Source organism: Danio aesculapii, chromosome 15 (genome assembly GCF_903798145.1).
Source record: "Danio aesculapii chromosome 15, fDanAes4.1, whole genome shotgun sequence".
Taxonomy (NCBI): Eukaryota; Metazoa; Chordata; class Actinopteri; order Cypriniformes; family Danionidae; genus Danio; species Danio aesculapii.
In genome coordinates this window covers 19,673,199-19,687,722 of record NC_079449.1, presented here as the reverse complement: position 1 = coordinate 19,687,722, position 14,524 = coordinate 19,673,199, and the positions used below count along the sequence as shown (strand labels likewise).

Here is a 14,524-nt window from a genome sequence, read left to right as displayed (position 1 = left end):
AAAAATAAATATGGATATTGGACTTTAAACGAATATATATTACTAACGAATAATGTGAAATATCAAATTTGCTAAACTAAATACAGAAAATGTGACGTCACGGTGGCACAGTGGGTAGAACGATCGCCTAATAGCAAGAAGGTCGCTGGTTTAAGCATCGACTGGGTCAGTTGGCATTTCTGTGTGGAGTTTGCATGTTCTCCCCGTGTTGGCGTTGGTTTCCTCCACGTGCTTCGGTTTCCCCCACAAGTCCAAAGACATGCGCTATAGGTGAATTGGGTAAGCTAAATTGTCCATAGTGTATGAGTGAATGTGTATGGGTGTTTTCCAGTGATGGGTTGCAGCTGGAAGGGCATCCACTGTGTAAAACATTTGCTGGATAAATTGCCGGTTCATTACGCTGTGGCGACCCCAGATTAATAAAAGAAAATGAATGAATGAATAAATAAATACAGAAAATTATAAAAACAAAAACTATTAAACTACAGTAGTTATTTATACTAATATATTTTTAATTTTAGCCCTTTTTTATCTTTATTTTTTTATTTTTATTATTATTTGTTTACTTTTATTATTATTACAATTTATTATAGGCCATAATGTTATATAGCATATCATGTTGTGTTTTTTTTTGTGTGCATACTATTTATATAATAATAATAATAAAAACTATTGTTATTATTATTATTGTGGTTTATTTTTATTTTTTTATTTTTTTAGATACAACACAAACCCTAATATATGCAGAGTTTATACAGTCATGGAAAACCTAGAAAAGTCATGAAATTTTGACTTGGCATTTTCCCGGCCTGGAAAAGTTTTGGCTAAACAGAAAAACCCACAAAGTCATGGAAATCTGTTTATCTGAATTAGGGCTGCACAATATCAAAAAATTACCATATTTTGTATTTCTGTGATGTGTATATATTGCGATGTGATACAATTCCACCATATGATTTAACAGGTTTATTTGGATTGATTGGGGGATTTGGTAGAGAAGTGAATCTCGAATAATATATAACAGATAAATTACAAGCATTGATAAATAAAATATAGCAAAGACAAAAGTGAATTACAGTTTTCAGGTATTAACTATTCTGGGACAGATATTGAATAATCAACACTGTATAGTCTTCATTGTATATTATTAAATCTTTATTAAAGTTACAAAAAATTACTTATTGCCGGATGTTTTAAACTCCGAAATATTGAAATGTTCACAGTGTCAGGCCTTTAAGGGACAGTTTATTTAAAATGCACTCAACATTTCCCACCCTTCGCTTGTTTCAATAGTGTAGCGTTATTAAATTGTCTTTGTGTTCTATTTGAAAAAAGAATGTTTGAAGAAAGTAAAGGGTGTATTGAAAATGGTAAGTAATTTTTGAGTAATGATCTCTATACAAATGCATGCAGATGATAAACTTTTAATCCATTATGATTAAACTCCATATTAAACTATAATCCCTATTTAACGTTGCATATCCTGCGATGTGACTTGCGGATGCACATATTGCAGTATTGATACTGAAACTATATGAATTTGAATAGAACTTGAATATTGGTTGTCTTTTCTGTCCTTGGCTAAAAACGTGCTTTCACATTATTAGTGCTGTTTAAGCATTATCAAAATAAATTTTACATACATATAAAAACAAATTTAAACAAAATCGATCATTGCGTGTTTTATGAATCGGTAATAAATTTGAATGTGCATTGTTTTTCTTATGATTTACCATGTGTACGTAGACATAAAAATTCATGGAATTTTAGTAGTAAAAATGTGTATGAACCCTGTATATGTGACCGGTAAGACAAGAACAAAGAGACTATTATTACAGTGGAAGAGCATCACATGTGAAGTGTCACACTGGGAATTCAGAGAATGTTAATTTATGTTTTTCACTCTAAATTATGGGATGACAAGTTCATTTGTTGGCTTCCAGACACTGTAAATAAACTGTAATTGTGCATGAGATAAGCTGTTTTAGCCACGCAACACTGTAAAACACACACTGTACATTAAGCGTTTCCCATAATTTGTGATTCATTGGGGTTTTCAGTTTATTTACACTCTTGAACTGCATTATGGGACCTTTGCCATGACATTTTGATCTTGAAAAGTTTTATTGATCTCAATGTCCAGACTTCAATCATTTTATATGATCTATAACCCAAACAATATATCATAACACACACACACACACACACAAAAGAGTTAACTGCTAGTACTTTTTCTATTGTACATCTTTAGAGGTTGTTTTAATAATGGCACTCGGGACTCAGATGGAGGGCAGGAAGTGGTTCTTATACATAGGAATTGCTATCAGAACATCAAAATGTTTCTATTTTGTGTTGTTTATAATTGTTTAAATTGGCTAAAATAACTAATGCCGAACAGCGTTTGTAGACTTTCAAAGGTTTTTGCTCATAAAGGGGGAAAAGTTCAAGAAACTGGCTGAAAAACGGAAGAAAAGGCAGCCTGTAATAAACATTTATTCAATACGTCCATGTGTATAAACTTTTTTTATTATTTATTTATTTATTTTTTAACGTGATAATTCACTTGACAGCACCAATTAAGATTATATACAGGTCTAGCTATGTGTATATGTTAGTGTTATATAAAAATCAGATGCAAATACTACACTTATACAAAATCCAGGAGAATTGAAATAACATACCCTGCCATGTAATCTCGATAATGAAATGTCCGTCTTGTTTTGCAATAATCCATGTCTTTATTGCTGTTTTGGTAACTGTAATGTTCACATCTATATGTGCAGCATGGTGAATGTTCATTGAGATTACGTTCATAAACAACAAAAATGAAATGCAACACTTGCGACAGAGCTATACGGTTATTATTGTGGGACACTTTTCCCCCTTACAAAAATAAGTAAATAATAATGTAGACCCTGCGTCCACGCTTTTGTGTGCTTTCATCTGTTATTTCGTGATGTCTGGAGGATATCCACATGGGCGAAAACTATAGTAATTTATAATAAACTTGTTTTTGAACCACATAATAATGTGTATAATGTGTACAACTCGTTGATGAATACTGTAACACAGTAAACCGAAAAACTGTAATAAATACTGTAACGTTAGTGTAAACTGTTGTGCATCGTGTTGGTGTATAATTATAGAGTAGAAAATTGAAGCCTATTGAATAATTTAATACTACACTTGGTTGTACCACAGCGACTATATAATTACTAGGACAGTTTAATTCAAGTAATCATCTACAGTATGCTTACAAACACTATAGTATTTACTGTACTATTTTTTTATGTAACGTAATAGCATTACAGTATTTACCGCCTCTGACAGGCAAATATATTTTAGTTCAGTTAAAAACTCAGCCCTCTTCATGATATAATGATTATGCCCAACACATGTGCTTATTTTATATTTATATCTCTTTTGAAATATGGTATAAATCACAAAAATACAGACTTTCCTCTCTCCCATTCAATTTTTAACTTCCTGCCCATCAGAACCAAGTGATTGAAAACAACCTATTGCTATATAGATTTATTTTATTATTATATTCTTTATTTAAAACTCTTAAATGTGTCAAAAGTTAAATTTTCACCATCAAAATTTGACAGTACAGATTATGGTCTCATAATGTAATCAGAACACGTAAATAAAGCCAGTAAATCGCAAGCTTAATTACTTAACTGATATTTAACAGCGAGTATTTGGTAAAGCAATGACCCAATAATTACAGGCTTTTAGAATGGTAATTTACATTCCTTCACAGTGTACAAAGTGCTTAAATGTTCTCCGATTATAACCTTTTTGGTTCTGAAAACCAACCAAAAAAAAGTCTCCCTTTTAAAAGACACTTTTAGCCACTACTTTCTACTCATCTAAGTCTCTCTTGCCCCTTTCCTGCCTTCATTTTAATTCCATTAACTCTTTATCCACACGGCCTTCTGCTGCGCCCGCCTTTGGCTTACATAATTCTGTCCTTCCAGCCACAGTGACCCTGCAAACCGTCTCTCTGTGCTCAGCGGTGCAGTGTTTTGTTTATGCCGTTTCCACTTTGACGTCCCTGTTGTAATTTTGATGCGTCTCCCTGTCAGTCTGTGTCTGTGCTAAAAACAGCATCAGGATGTAGACGGTCAGACACAATCACGCTCTGCCTGTGTGTGTGTGTGTGTGTATGTATGACAGCATTTGGTGTGCCAGCGGGAGGATTTCGAGAGGCAGAGGGAAGAGATGGCGGTCTGGTTGGCTGATATGGACCTCAGGCTGACTGAAGTGGAGCATTTCTCGGGCACAGACACCTGCTCGAAGATGCACCAGCTTCAGGTATTTTCAGCAAGATGTAGATTCAAGTGTCAGGCCATGCAGAGGGATGGTGTGTGTGTGGTGCAGAGGCTCGGCATCTGGCTTGTCTGGTTTATGGCGTACAGGTGCAGGTTTTTAACCCCCGAGTTGCAGGTTAAGAAACAAAAACACAAACAAGCAAAAGGTGGTTTATAAGCTTGAGCACCAGTTTGCATTTCAAACCTTGTCCCTGTAATAAGTGTATAAAAGGTCATTAAAATTATTGAGGTACAGAAATTAATTACAAAGTGTTATTAGATTTCTGTCTTCACCTTCAATATTTTCGTAAAAAAAATTTTAATCCTAGCCTACTTTAAAAGGCTGTGAAAATACTTGCATAGTGTAATTTTTGTGTCCAGGCACTTAAATAAATAAATAAATAAATGAATAAATAAATTAATTAAATTAAAAAATTTATTCGATAGATTGATCGATCGAAAGGTCGGTCGCTTGCTCGGTCGGTCACTCGATCGATTGGTCGGTCGCTGGGTCAATTGGCGTTTCTGTGTGGAATTTTGCATGTTCTCCCCATGTTGGCATGGGTTTCCTCCCAGGTGCTCCAGTTTCCCCCAGAAGTCCAAAGACGTGGTATATGTGAATTGGGTTGGATAAATTGTCAGTAGTGTATGAGTGTGTATGGATGTTTACCAGTGATGGGTTTCAGCTGGAAGGGCGTCTGCTGTGTAAAACATATGCTGGATAAGTTTGTGGTTCATTCCACTGTGGCGACCCTAGATTAATAAAGGGACTAAGCCGAAAAAAAAATGAATGAATGAAATTTAAATAAAAATAAGCAAATGAATATAAATAAATAAAATAAGATCAAATTAAAATATCTTATGTAAACGAATGAATTCTTGATTCATATTTTATTATAATGAGCTTAAATGCATTAAGTATTAAAATACAAAATTAAATGAATAAATTTATTACTGTATCGACTTAAAATATTACAATTTAAATCATATAAAGTGTAAGTTTAAATGGCCATTATTAAATATATTACTATAAAACATGAACCAATAACAAACTAAAATTGAAATAAATACATTTTACTGCATCAAACCATAATACGTTGTGAACAAATGAAAATGATACATGTTTGAACACACTAAATTAGTTTCTGCTGTCTTCAGTGGTTCTGTTGTTGTTTCTTTCTGCTGAAATTATGACTGTAAAAAATATGTAGGCGGTTGATGTCTTCATGTAAAGAAACTTGTTTTTAACAAAATTTTTATTTTTTTTATTTTATTTTTTTTTACCAAATCAACATCAAAATCTGGATTCTGATCTGCTCCAAGAAGTACATAGCAGTTACATATTACGTATCCAGGTTTTGTTCCTCCACCCTAGCCCTGATCTTTAAGATGTTGTATGTGTAAGGTAATGAAGCATGTTTATCTGTCTCTCAGGGCTTCCAGGAGGCAGTTGGAGAGAGCGCAGGTCGACTGAATGATCTGCTCCAGCGAGGAGAAGAGCTGATCCAGAGGAGCGAGCCAGAAGACGCTCAAGCCATCGAGAGCCAGCTTCAGGAGCTCCTGCTTCACTGCACACACGTCTTTCAGGCCCTTGGACGCCTGCACACCCGCTTGCTCAGCATGAGGCTGGTAAATATCCACGCTTGTATCCATATATCAATGGACTTACAGGTATTTCACCATAGTTTCTGATAGGGATGCATGGAAATGAAAATTCTGGGCAGAAACCGAAAACTCTAGATGCAGTTGATAATTAGTTATTGTTAATTATTTTATTAAATAACATTAAGAAATTCTGTAAGACTTTTATTGATAGACTGGAATATTCAGCTCGTCTGAATCTCATTTGACTGCTGTGTGCACAAATTAGTCGACGATGCACTCTGTTTGCTTTTGTGCTTTTAGCCATTGAAATGAATGGGTTTCACTGAGCAGCACTTTCTGCGTTTAGTGTAAAAAGCTGCTTCAGACTGTGCACTGACGACTAAACCAGCGCATTTCGCGGCACAGCATAGGCCTTTTTTGCCATTTTTTACCATTTTTTTTGGCAGCCAAAAATTCGGTCCATCCCAAGTTTCTGGTGATTAATCTAGTAATGATATAAAATTCCAGGGTGACCACGGGGTCTTATATTTCAAAAACTTGTGTTGTAGGTCTTACATAATTTTAAATGAGTCTTAATTCTCCTATGTCTATGTAAAGCTACCCAGTCGGGCAAACACCCATCCAATCACAAACAATCCATCTCAATAAAACTTTTAACAAAACTCTATTTACCAATATGATTTAATTATCTACCTTACAGTAACATTTGTTTAAAAGTTCTTCGTGTATTAATAGACCATATATGCTGAGGGCACTGTTTTTTTTTTAAACAGACAAATATATGTTGATAAAATGTGTATGCGTGCAACTAGGGCTTGCTTGTTTTGACACATTATTTAAAATATGTGGCTATAAAATAACTATAAAAAAGAGTTTTTTATTGGGGCAAACAAAAATCTTGAAATGTCCTGTATAAGTCTAAAATTTCATTCATCATGGTCTTAAAGTCTTATATTTGTCTTGGTGAAACCAGCAGAAACCCTGAATTCATATGTATCCACAGAAACAAAAAAAAACTGTATCCTTAGAAGTGTCATCTTTCATATTTTTAAACCAAAAATATGGTGTTAGAACAAACTAAAGCTTAAGAGTACAAATAAAACACATTTGCACATATATTATGCATGATGATTGTAAAGAATTAAGTAAAGCGGTGTAAAATGAAAATATAAATGCTTCAACATAGCAGTATATGGTTTATCTGTGTTTCAAGCCACCCTTTTGATAAGAATGAAGTGCATTTATAATGCTAATTAATGTTGCATTATCACGTTATACTTTAATATAATAAGAATGTTATACAGTATAGAGTAATTTCTTTGTCATTTCGCTATATGGTACATCTGGTCACATTAAGAAGTTATTTCAAAACACCCAACTGATGTTATGAAGCGAATTTGGAGTAAAAGTTTGTCAGATTTGTTTGTTAATGGGCTCATAAACATGCAAAACTTATTTGCACATTTGCTACTGTAATACATTTATTCATTGCATACTCTTTTTCCACACTGCATATCTATGTTCAAACCAGATTCTATGTTTTGTCTGAATTATTGTGCGAAGACCAATTCTTTTCCAGTTTTTTGATGTATATTTCAAACCATAAGATGTCACCCGTCCCTAATCCATGCACAAACCAGCTTAACCTCACTCCAGGTGTGAAGAAAGTTTTATAGTCTCTACTAAACTCATGTCTAATCCAATTGCTCCATTATATTGGAATGAAATCAAGATGCGTGTAATCGTTTCAACTCATTTGCCAACCGAGCGGCTTATATTTCGACAGCACATATATTTATGGTCAGTCCTCCATAGATTAGAATTATCATACACACACCATGTGCACAATCGACTATGAAACCATCAAGAGTCACTCTGATAACTTTTTTTATTTGATCATTTAATTCATGCCATCTTAAGTTCACTCGCTCCGAGTAGGCCTGTTGCATTTTTGTTCTGTACAGTTATCCCAAGGGAAAGCTACCCGAGCATCCAGCTTCATGCGTTCTGGCAGAAAAGTCATGAATGCGTCCTCTGAATAGCCTGAATAGTTGTGTCGCAGCCAAGCAGCCACTGTACAATACGTGTACTGTCCATTTGAACAACTTCCTTCTGTGAGCCTTTTGTCTCTTTAGGTCCATGTGGATCACTTAAAGACATGCTAAAAATGTCGCATGCTTGTATTCTTTATGCTGATGTGGGATATAGGACGTTCGGAGAGTCCCACGCCAGACATCTCGATGAATATTTTCCATAGAAGCACGCAATGTCTAGAATGTGAAGCATTTGATTCAGAAGGATGTTTTCACACTTCAAAATAAAGGAATTGCATTGCATAGATGCAGTATAACTAAATGCAAAATGTGGACCACAAAACCAGACAGATGTGTCAATTGTTTTGGAAATTGAGATTTGTACATTATCTGAAAGCTGAATAAATAATCTTTCTATTGATGTATGCTTAATATTAGGGCAGTATTTAGTCCAAATGCAGCTTTTTGAAAGTTTGAGGCTTAAAACTAATCAAACTACTCAATCATATTCACATTTGTCCAAATTGAGTTTCAAGTGCATATTACTCATGCAAAAAATACGTTTTGTTCCATCTACAGCTGAAAATTTGCTAAATATATCTGTGTGAAATAATCTTCAATAACTAAAGGATTTTTGGCAAATAATCTAAATCAATAATGTTGGCCCATGTAATGTATTTTTTTTTACTTTTGTTTTCCAGGCTTACAATTGATTTAATGTATATTGTACCATAGTATGGTGTCAAAAATAAAAAGATTTGTTTTATTTGGTTAATTTAATTGGACAAAAAAAAAATGCTTGTGTGTTGTACCATGATTTACAGAAGACAAACCCTAAAAGTTTTGTAGTGTAATGATTGGATGGATGGGTGGATGGATGGATGGATGGCTATAGACATGGATGGATTGATATAATAATGTATGGATATAGAGATGGGTGGATAGATGAATGTAGAGATGGATAATTAGATGGATGAATATAAAGATGGATTGATGGATCTAGAAATGAATGGATATATGCATGAATGGATAGATAGAGATTGATTGATGGATATAGGGGTGGATGGATGGATGGATAGAGAAGAATGGATATAGAGATGTTTGATGGATATAGAGATGGATGATTGGATAGATGAATATGGAGATAGATGGATGATTGAATGGATGAATATAGAGATTGATTGATGGATATAGAGATGGAGGAATACAGAGATGGATATGGAGATGAATTTATCATAGAGATGGATGGTTGGATGGATGGTAATATGTATGGATGAATGGATATAGAGATGTTTAGATGGATATAAAGATGGATGGTTGAATATAGAGATGGATAGATATTGTTTGATGAATGGATAATTAGGACTGTAATCATTGGATTACAAACTCCAATGGGGTGTCACGGTGATGCAGTGGGTAGCATGATTGCCTCACAGCAAGAAGGTCGCTGGTTTGAGCCTCAGCTGGGTCAGTTGGCATTTCTTTGTGGAGTTTGCATGCTCCTCCAGTGTTGGCGTAGGTTTCCTCCGGGTGCTCCGGTTTCCCCCACAGTCCAAAGACATGCACTATAGGTGAATTGAAAAAACTAAATTGTCTGTAGTGTATGTGTGTAAATGAGTGTGTATGAATGTTTTCCAGTGATGGGTTGCGGCTGGAAGGGCATCCGTTGCATAAAACATATGCTGGATAAGTTGGCGGTTCATTCTACTGTGGCAACCCCAGATTAGTAATGTGACTAAGCCGAAAAGAATAAACTCCAACATTAAACATCCACAAAATGACTATTAATTGGCATTGCAAATCCTTCTTTGAAGAAAAAAAAAAAGAAGTATTCTGCTTCAAGTAAATAATATTAGCATTATTTCTGGAGGAAATTAAACTTGGCATCACGCATATAAATGGCATTTTACAACATTAATATTATGCTATATTATTTTAATCTAATAAATACAACCTTGATGAGCATACAATATTTATATATATATTTTAAATTAATCTTGTCATGAATGAATCTGTTTATGCTTAAGTGTAGTTCTGTAACTGCAGGTGTGTATGTGTGCAGGTGTTTGAGGAGGACTGGGCTTTGTGCTCTCCTGACTCCGGCTGTCCCTCTGAGAGTTTACTGGAGGACGAGGGTTTCATGGAGAAGATCATGGCTCCTTTTCCTCAGTCCAGTCACGATCAGCTGGTTCTAGAGTGGGACCCTTCGGTGGACATCGGCGGTTCAATCTCTCATGACGACACTGACTCGTCCTCCTTCAGTGCTGTTGCAGGTAATAAAGTCTGACCCTATGATACCATAGTTCCTCCAAGAACAAAAATATCATACCATTTTCTTGAAAAATAAGGCCAGGGGTTTATGAAATGGTTAATAATTGACATGCTAATAATTGCATTAAGCGCTCTGTTTGTTCATGTCATTGACTGTGTAACCCAGCACACACAACTTGAGTTACTTATTTATGGTCAACTTAAAATGCTAGTAGGGGAAGTAATATGTATGAAAATTGGTATGGAAATTTTGACATACCAATAACTCTCAATTTTTGTTTCTTTTTTATTTACATTTATTAGTTATTTTTAACATGATTTCAGAAAGAAAGATGAAATGCATTCAGTGGAGTATTGAAATTATACAATGCTTATTTTGTTTTGATTTCAGTTAGTTGTGTTTATATTATATTATATTATATTATTTTATTTTATATTCAAATAAGTAAATTATTTAAAATAACAAAACAATAATTAAGATTTGATTATTCCTTTTCAATTATAACACTTGGATATAAAATATAACACTAGTGTTCTTAAATTGATTCTTTACAGCTTTGTAAAAATATTGCTAAAATTAATATTGCATTGTGCATGTAATTTTATTAAACATTTGTTTGTTGTCGTTTTGCTACCAAATATTGTACTATCATTGTCTGGTATGGCTGTTGTCTTGAATTATAAATATTAACCAAAAGAAATACAGTACATTTCTGTCCTTAAGTGATTCCTTTCCATACAGCTTTGCCAAATAAATATTAAGATAAAGTTTGTGCTTATTAATACCTAGTTTATGTATTTATGTGCATGTGCTGTGTATGATGTTATACTTGTGCTTTTAGCCATTGAAATGAATGGGTTTTACTGAGCAGCACTTTCTGCATCCAGTGTGAAAGCCACTTCAGACTGACCAGTGACTACTAAACAAGCACACTGCGGCACAGCATAGCCCTTTTTTGTCATTTTTGACCAGTATATTTTTTTCGCCAGCCAATAATTCAGTGCATGTCAAGTTTCAGGTGTTTATTGCAGTAATTATATTAATGATGTAAAATTCATATGTATCCACAGAGACAAAAAAGAAAGTCCTGTATCCTAAGAAGTGTCATCTTTCATCTGTCAGAACAAACTAAAGCTTAAGAGTACAAGTGAAACACATTTGCACAATCCGTATGCAGGCTGAAAGTAAAGACTTAAATTAAGCGGTGTAAAACGAATATATGAACATGGCAGTATATAGTTTATCTGTTTCAAGCCATCCTACGCATTTTGATAAGAATGAAGTGCACTTATAATACAATGCCAATCGATGTTGCATTTATCACTTTATACTTTAATATAATAAAAATACTATAAATGGCATGGTTTCTTCGTCATTCTGCTATATGATACATGGGGATGTAACAATTCGCTGTGAGCTGGTTGAAAATCGATTCAAATATGTGACTATTCAAACTGGTAGACATGTTTTGTGTTGCTAAAATTAATATTGTATTGTGCATGTAATTTAACAAACCTTTGTTTGTTGTCGTTTTATTTCCAAGTATTGTACTATCAGTGTCTGTTCTTGCTGCTGTTCGGAATTGTGAAATATTAACCAAAAGTAATACATTCTGTCCTTAAGTGATTCCACACATCATTCCCAAGTGAATATTAAGATAAATTGAAACTAGAGCGGTTTATGCTTATTAACACCTAGTTTATGTATTCATGTGCATGTGGTGTGAACCACTGCAGAGGCGTTCATGCTTCACGTGTGAATTACAATCAAGAGATTATGTAATAATCATGACCCCGTTTGAAGACTGTGGGGTTTGGTGCATTTCATCGCCTTTCATTCTTTCTGAATGCTGGCAGCTTTTCTCTTTCTCTCTAAAACACAAAGCCTTTATCTTTGACCCACCAGGAGCATCAGTGTCTTCTTTTATCCTCTCAGGTGTTTTTAGCACAGATGAATCTGCCAAAAATCCCCTGAGGAAAGAGTCTGCATCAAACAGCCAGTAAGTCCATCTAACAGGTCCTACTTTAATCTGTGTTTATTTACATTGAAGTACACATTAAAATGTGGACTGCAGTGCCTTGGCCCGTAGTGAATTTAAATACACAGTCAGTCCAGGAACAAAATGTCATTGAAATGCAAATGAAAGGCTTGCATAGTCTTTTTTTTCTGCCTGATATGTGCTCTGTGTGTTTGTATGGGTGAACAGAAGCAAACACACGTGTGCCTGCGCATGTTGTAGCATGCAAGGGTGTAACATGCAAACCTGTGGTTACAGGGTTTGGTAGATGGTATTTTTGTCTTTTTTTAACACAGCTGGGTTTGGATATAACTTCAGAACATTTAACACTCATATAATGCATTAAAAGTGGTACTTTGATTTTACATTCCTGTCTGGACCTGGAAAATTGTTGCTTTAAAGAACAGTCTGATTGTTTACAGTATTTAAATAAGCACCCCTCACAAATCTATCTTAAATGTATGTTTTTAATAGGAAGCTATACAATATTATATTTGTGCATATACGTTAGATTAGTCGGTACTGAAGCCAAATCTGGAACTGTTCTAATAACTTACGATAACGCTCCAAAAACTAGTACACTCAAATGTATGTGTTTGAGAAAGATATTAAATACACATTTGCATTTAAAATGAAAAATTGAGTTGAACATTTTGTAGGTTGTAATTTTTTTTTCAATATTTTAAGTTTAATTGTATTATCTTACAATTTCTAAATATGTTTGGTGACTAAATTATTATTGTAATAATAAATATATCTGTTTAATAAATCTGTTTTGTTAAATGCATCAAAATACATTGCCTATATTCACTCAGAAATGAATACAAATATTCATTTTCAAAATGGGGTCTATTTTATTTTTTTCAAAAATTTCCTATGTCCTGTTTAACAGAAAAAGAACTTTTTTTTTTTTTTTTTTTTTTACAGTATTTCATATTTTATATTTCTTCTGGAGGAAAGTCTTGTTTCATTTATTTAAATGTATTGTTCTCCCTCATATTTATTTAAATAATTGTTTTAATAATTATATCTAATAAATATTTATTAGACCCCTTTAGAAACCATTTTTCTTCTTCCCCAATTGGCCACAGAACTAATCACCATTATCAGAAAACCTGCCTAGTTAACAGAATTAACCCATTTATATTGCACACTAAGCTGAATACTAGTGTCTTGCAAAATAACGAGTCCAATATTGTACTGTCATCATGGCAAATGCAAAAGCAGTTCATTATTATGATTTAGTTATTCAAACTATTATGTTTAAAGTGTTCAATATTTTCTCCATTAAATGGCCCTTGGAAGATATGTGAAAATTAAAAAAATTAACAAGAATGCTAATTATTTTCCTTTCAACTGTGTATGTGTATTGGTTTTAGTTATTTCACCAAATATTCATGAGATTTTATGTATTTGATTTTATATTTTATGACAATGAGAATATTGCATTAAAATGTGTTTCTTTAAACATTTTCTATTTTAGTACTTCTGTATCCCCTTTCTAAAAATTTCCAGTAAAATAAACGTATCTTGTGATTTTTATTTTTATTTATTTATTTATTTTTTTTTTCTTTTTTGTTTTTCATTTCACGCTTATTTTTAATCTTTCTACGAAGGGTGGCAATACACATAAAAGAGCTGTTTTATTGTAACTAAACAGTTGAAACGGTCAGTAGTATACATTAGAAAAAGCTGCTAATAAATTCAAGTTTAGCCTATTAAAATGAATGGCTATAATAGAGAAATTGAATCAAGTTCTCAAATCTCATTAACCTTTTCTTCACCGTATAATTTAAACATTCTGATGAAAGAGCAGCGAATGAATCTCTCGTTTAGATTTTTTTTGCTTGATTACATTAAATAACAGCTGTCACTTTAAAGATGCACAGATCTGTAATGAAACCATTCTATTGATTTCCCAACAGTTTATGCTCATTTTAGACAAAATTTGTTGTTTAAAAGATCGACGTTGTTGGTGTTGTTGTTATTATTATTATTATTATTATTATTATTATTATTATTATGTGTATATGTCTGTTCAAACACACATCCAGAACCCAGAGTGTCCACTTACAATCCCCTTCAAATTGCCTGTACAGTATCGTTTCGGGAAACAACGTCTATTTTTCACTATATAGCGAGTCTGACAGTCACGAACCGCTACATGATCTGACTGATTTGAGTATTGCATAAGAGGGGCAACGGCACCCGTAATGGAAAGGAAAGGAATTCCGCCATTTTTCTCCTAGTTTCAAAGTGTTTTTGTGCCTAAATAAAATGA

The 14,524-nt window shown here is 33.6% G+C and overlaps 1 protein-coding gene across 1 annotated transcript in view; it reads left to right on the top strand.

Annotated features, from left to right (window-relative positions):
- Positions 1 to 14,524, top strand: part of si:ch211-137a8.2 (uncharacterized protein LOC777613 homolog) — a 50,694-nt gene that overhangs the window by 24,134 nt on the left and 12,036 nt on the right. The window contains 5 exon segments of the mRNA XM_056473583.1: positions 4,183 to 4,320; positions 5,751 to 5,945; positions 10,017 to 10,227; positions 12,162 to 12,200; positions 12,203 to 12,225. Coding sequence (XP_056329558.1) covers positions 4,183 to 4,320; positions 5,751 to 5,945; positions 10,017 to 10,227; positions 12,162 to 12,200; positions 12,203 to 12,225 — 606 coding nt within the window.